The sequence below is a fragment of the Planococcus citri genome, chromosome 1, assembly GCF_950023065.1.
Source record: "Planococcus citri chromosome 1, ihPlaCitr1.1, whole genome shotgun sequence".
In the NCBI taxonomy this organism is placed as follows: domain Eukaryota; kingdom Metazoa; phylum Arthropoda; class Insecta; order Hemiptera; family Pseudococcidae; genus Planococcus; species Planococcus citri.
Window position 1 is genome coordinate 16,711,457 of NC_088677.1, and position 6,000 is coordinate 16,717,456.

Here is a 6,000-nt window from a genome sequence, read left to right on the forward strand (position 1 = left end):
ATACTTAACTGTTGTTTTTTATTTTTATTACCATTATTTTTTTTTCAAAAAAAAATCCAAAGTTATAACGTAATTTTTTTGCAAAAATTGTCCAGAAGTCTCGCTTTAGTTTTTTCTTTCTCTAAAATTGCCAGAAAACTGTTACTTTTGTCAAAATTGTGAGTCATTTATTTTTCCAGAAATTGGCTTATTTAAAAATACTACAACTTTTTGTAATTGAAAATCAGATCATTTTTTTGGTGTTTTTTTTTTCAGAATTAAAAAATTTTGCTCGCGTTTTCTTTGCTATTTAATCACTTTTTCAAACTTTTTTGATTACAAAAGTTGTTTTTTTTGGGGGGGGGGAATTCAATACGAGCCCTATTCGAAGTAGAATCCTTCAAGAAAGTGTTTTCGAAATGTATATTCGACCATTTTAAAAAATGATTTTCAACTCGACTAATTTGAAGAATATTGAGAATTGTTGAGAAATACTCAATTGGTGTGAAAATCCTTGAAAAATAATTCTGAAGTCGTTTGAAATTGGAATTAATTTTTTCAACGCGTTTATTTTTGGAAAGTATTGTAAAAATGGCTACAAGACTGCAAAATTTGATAGAAAAATCGTTGAAGTCTTGGATTAAGTTTTTTATTTGTAATATCCTAGTTTCCATTAAAATTGTTATTTTCTGGTCAACTTTCAGAATTAATTTTCAAAAATTCAATAAGCGATGATGAAAAAATGTGTGATGAAAAAAAAAAAAATAATTGAACTTAATTGTCGTCCTCATCGCTGTTTTGAAAAAAAAAAAAAAAAACGAGAAAACTTCAATAAAGATTTCAGAATGCTGACTTGATTATTTGTGAGGGGGGGTGGGGTGGAGGTTATCAGCTTTTATGTTAATATTGATTGATCAGAAAATTCTGGAAAAATCTAGCTCGTTCATTCTTGAGAGATGATTCATTGCTGAGCTTTTTTAAAAATAGGTACATAGAATGATGTGTTTCAAAAAATTGAAAAAAAAAACAGCATTTGGCACGATGAAAATTGTTAAAATAATTCATTCTTTCATTAAATTATCAAAATATTACTCAACTTCATTTTCATTATTTTTTAAAAAAATCATCATGATTTTTTTCCATCTTGAAAAATCTATTTTTTGGTTAATAGGTTCGTTTTCTTTTTTTCGGCAGTCTTCTTGTTTTTTTTTTTTTTTTTTTTTTTTTTTCAATTGAAAAATGATATATTCTCCATCTTTTTATTTCATTTTTTGGTCGTTTTTCTTTTTGTTATATTTCTTCTGTTTCTTGTATAAATTAAGAGTAAAATAATTTTTAGCATAATTAATTTGATTACATACCTAATATTAATTTCTTAATATTTTCCATTTCTCCAGGTGATACTTATCAACCAAGAATTAGTGGCCAGAGGATTCGCATTTCCCACTTTACCGAACGAAGGTGGCGCCCAATCGGACGAATATTATGTGTATCCTTGAATAATGATGGAAAAAAAAGGCATAAAATAAAGAACCCAAAAAAATTTCATATTTTTGAAAACAATTTTCTATTATATTATATGTAACCATATTAGCGTGTATTACGTCGTTATTCTTCATTTTAAAAACTTTTTTTCCCTTTTATCGATGCTTCTTTTTTCTCCCGAATTATACCTAATTTTTTCTTTCCTCATTTTTCAAATCAAATACCTACATTATTAAACTTTATGTAAGAGATAACTACTACTGTATAATGATACATTTATATATCTGCGTTCGAAAGCTGATTTTTACAAAAAAGAATTGAAAAATAACGCGTATTGTAATTTTTTTGGCATTTTCGCTTGTTCGGTTCAATTATTACCTTATGTATTGTATTTTGTTGTATTAAGAATTTTACTTTACTACCTACCTACATATTAGAGCAAGTTGGCGACTCAATATCGGTTTTTATGTATCGTATAAGTTATATTTTGCGGATACTTCGTCGTACGAGTATTTATTTATTTATTTTTATTTAAAAAACAAAAAAAGATACAAATTTAATAAATCATCGAGAAAAATATACATTTTTTAGACACGAATCCCAAAGAAATATTACCAACTAACGAAACCGTACGTGTTTAATTGCGGCCTAAATTAATCTCGAGAATTTTCGCTTCTTCGTTTTGAAAAAATAAATATTTAAAATACGCGCGTATTGTTGTGAAAATTTTACCCTCTCTCTGTGTGTGTTTAATGATTCTATTTTTATGTAAAATGTAGTGTAATTTATATCGCGCATCAAATTTAATATGGGGAAAAATAATACGAAATTTTAAATTATTATAACTACATTACATATTATTTTGTTCGCATTTTTTTCTCTTTTTTCGAGTTTTTTTTTTCTATATTTTTTAAAGACGATTTTATAATGTGAAAGAAATCGTCGTTTATTATGTTTAATTTATATATATTTTTAGCTGTGTTTTTTTTTCTTTTTGCGTATACGTTTATACATTTTCTCTTTTTTTTTGTCTTCTGTTAATACGCTTTAATGTTATTATTTTATTTTACCGGTTAATTTTGTAATCATGAACCTGAACCCGGAGTTGTCTGTATGAATTTTTTAATAGCTATTTTTATCTCGAGCGAGAGTCCAGAAGGGGGTTTAATATCAATTACTTAATGCCGATGCACTATTCGTTTTTTTTTATATAATTATCGAATTTTGAAAAATGATTATTTTGGATTTGCGAACGTTTTGCGTGTATGTGTGTGTTGTGTTTTTTTTAATAATTACGTCAATTTAATTACCATGGTAACTTTCGTTCGTCCATTTTCTTCGCGAGGTGTTTTTATTAATCGTTTAAAAACGAATAACACGTTTGTAAATCGTGGAGTAGAATACTTCGTTGGGTTTTTAAATTAACGAATAACGATATTCGAGTTATTTAATAACGTGATGATGTCGTCGAAAGACAAAAAAAAAATATCAATTGTGGTACAGGACGAGACTGTTGGAAAATTAAGACTGATTTTTTTCTTCTTCTTCGTTTTGTAGTTTTCAACTGATCGTTTTAATTTTTCTTCGTTTTTATTTCCTCCTTTCGGTTTCGTTTTTCTCTGCTTGAGTAGTGTTGAAGTATTAGGTAGTGATGACGTGGTAGGGGTTTGAAACTGTACACATATCATACCCCCCCTTCGGGATGTTTTGGAAATTTTTTTCATTTTTTTACCGGCTGCATTTTGCATTTAGACGCGAATATGTTGACTCGATGGTACGGTAATGACGTCGTTACTATATCATGGCTGTAGCTTAGCTATTTAACGTGTGTTTTTTTTCTTCTCGTTTAAATGACTCGATAAAAATTTTTACGCATTTAATAAGGGGGTTGGCGTTGATTTTTTTTTATTATTCGTTTTGATTTTGATTACTCTAATGAAGTGAAGTGTTTCCGTACGTATGAGTTTGTTTTTTCTCCAATTTTTTTTTTTTTTTTTTGAAAACTAACAATTTTTTTAATTTTTTATTCGCTTCGATGATTTGTATATTTTCTTTTTTTTTTTTGTATTGGCGCTTCTGTATTTTTTTTTAAATCGGTGTTTTTGATTATTATAAATTAAGGATCGAGTTACGTCGTCGTGAGGTGATGATGAGTGATCGATCGATTGTGCCATTTTTTTTCTCGATGTGGAAGGAGGAGTTGTGTGAGTTGTGAGGAGTGATTTTTTTTTTATTACGAAGAATGTCGATCATGAATCATCTAGTGTGAGTCGAGTAACTCGATTTTACATATTACGTGTTGACGTAATTTTTTTTGTTTCGATGTAGTTTTGTTTTGGAAATTATTATCTTTCGAATTCAACAAAAAAACACATTATTAAGGTGAAAAATAAACCGAGTATTTAAAGTAGTGTTACTAGCTTCGAGTATACATACATACGTATAAAGGATTTAAAATACGATACATATGGGAATTTATGATTTCTTCTTTTCTTCTTCGATAATAATTTATTTAAGCGTCGAAAAAAAAAATGTTTGATTTGAAAAAAAATAAAATAAAATAAAAATAATAATTTGTTTAAAAGCTACTACATATTACTTTAATATATATATTTATTATGATTATTTAAAATGTAATATTTTTTTTTGTTATTCCTTAATTTTGTCATAGCGTGACTTGTTAAGTTTGTATCTCTCATGAAAATAGTTTATTATTTAAGCAGTTGATAGTTGATAATTCATTTTATGGTTTATTAAAAATAAAGCGATATAAATTTTATTTATTTATTTATTCGGGTTTAATGCGAGTGTAGCGAAAGATGTTGAAACATTTAAAGATAACGAAGTTGAGCTGAAGTTGATTCATAAGTTCAACTTTCAACTTTGGAGAATTTTAATTGATGTTTCGAAGCATCCAAAAATTATTACTCATCCATGTCTAAGCGTGTAATATCAATTTTTTAACGCATTTTAGCTGTCTCATTTCTCTGAATATATGTACAGTATGATACAAAAGTAGCGCTAGTTGGCTGCACAGGGTGTCCACAAATTGAAAAACTGGTTTAGTCAAAAAAATTGAAACCGGTTTTTATTGACGCAATGTATTTTACTTACCAAGGCGACAAAAACGTGATATAAATTTTTTGAAACCGGTTCATCAATTTGCAACCAGTTGGCAAAAAATACCCAAAAATTGCAGATAGAGAAAAAAGCTGGAAACAAAAGTTGTAGAGCGTGAAAAATTACACAATTCTGTCTAATCACATTTTGAAACCGGTTCATTGGTTTTCATTCAGCAACCAGTTTTTGACAATCACCTAAGAATTGGAGATAGAGGAAAAAACTTGAAAAGAAATTCGTAAAGCGTGAAAAATTGAACCATTTTCGCTGATCGGATTTTGAAACCGGTTCATTAATTTGCAACCAGTTATCAAAAATTGCCTAAAAATTGAAGATCAAGAAAAAAACTTAAAACGAAAGTTGTAGAGCGTGAAAAATTACACAAATTCTGTCTAATCACATTTTGAAACCGGTTCATTGGTTCGCATTTAGCAACCAGTTTTTGACAATCACCTAAAAATTGAAGGTAGAGAAAAAAGCTTGAAAAAAAATTAGAAAGTGAAAAATTGAACCATTTTTGCCGATAGGATTTTGAAAATGGCTTATTAATTAGCAACCAGGTAACTTTTGATGGTTTGCTGCGAATTAATTAACCGGTTTCAAAATCTGATTACCGAAAAAAGTTGAATTTTTTACACTCTACAAGTTTTTTTCTCTATCTTCAATTTTTAGGTGATTGTCAAAAACTGGTTGCTAAATGAGAACCAATGAGCCGGTTTCAAAATGTGATTGAACAGAATTGTGTAATTTTTCACGCCCTACAACTTTTCTATCAATCTTTTTTCTCGATCTCCAATTTTTAGGTAATTTTTGATAACTGGTTGAAAATTAATGAACCAGTTTCAAAATTCGATCAGCGAAAGTGATTCAATTTTTCACGCTATACAACTTTTGTTTCAAGCTTTTTCTCTATCTTCAATTTTTAGGTGACTGTCAAAAACTGGTTGCTAAATACGAACCAATGAACTGGTTTCAAAATGTGATTAGAAACTAGAAAGAATTGTGTAATTTTTCACGCTCTACAACTTTTGTTTCAAGCTTTTTTCTCTATCTACAAGTTTTGTGTATTTTTTGTCAACTGGTTGCAAATTAATGAACTGGTTTCAAAAAATTCACATCACGTTTTTGATCATTAGGTACATTATAAAATGGTAAAAAGACATATCAGTAGACACACGGGCGGTAATTATTTTTAGCGCGCGACTGTACCTTCTTGTATTCTTTTCTGAATTTCTTTATCACGGGCTTTCGGAAAACATACAACTGATAACTTCTCGTAAAATTTTCATATAAAATGGTAAAAAGACACATCAATAGACACGCCGGCACAACAAGGGATTTCAGTACTCCTTTCACCTTTCTTAATAATAATAAAGAACTTATATATTATGGGGGGGGGGGCAGGACGCCGGGTGT

At 28.7% G+C, this 6,000-nt stretch overlaps 1 protein-coding gene across 6 annotated transcripts in view; it reads left to right on the top strand.

The window, feature by feature from the left end:
• The window catches only part of spoon (spoonbill), a 171,854-nt gene extending 167,611 nt beyond the window's left edge, over positions 1-4,243 (top strand). For all 6 annotated transcript variants that reach the window (XM_065369393.1, XM_065369385.1, XM_065369409.1 and 3 more), the window contains one exon: positions 1,377-4,243. In XM_065369393.1, the coding sequence (XP_065225465.1) occupies positions 1,377-1,478 (102 nt within the window). In that variant the 3' untranslated portion in view covers positions 1,479-4,243. The remainder of the gene's footprint in view (positions 1-1,376) is intronic.
• The last annotated feature ends 1,757 nt before the right edge of the window (positions 4,244-6,000 follow it).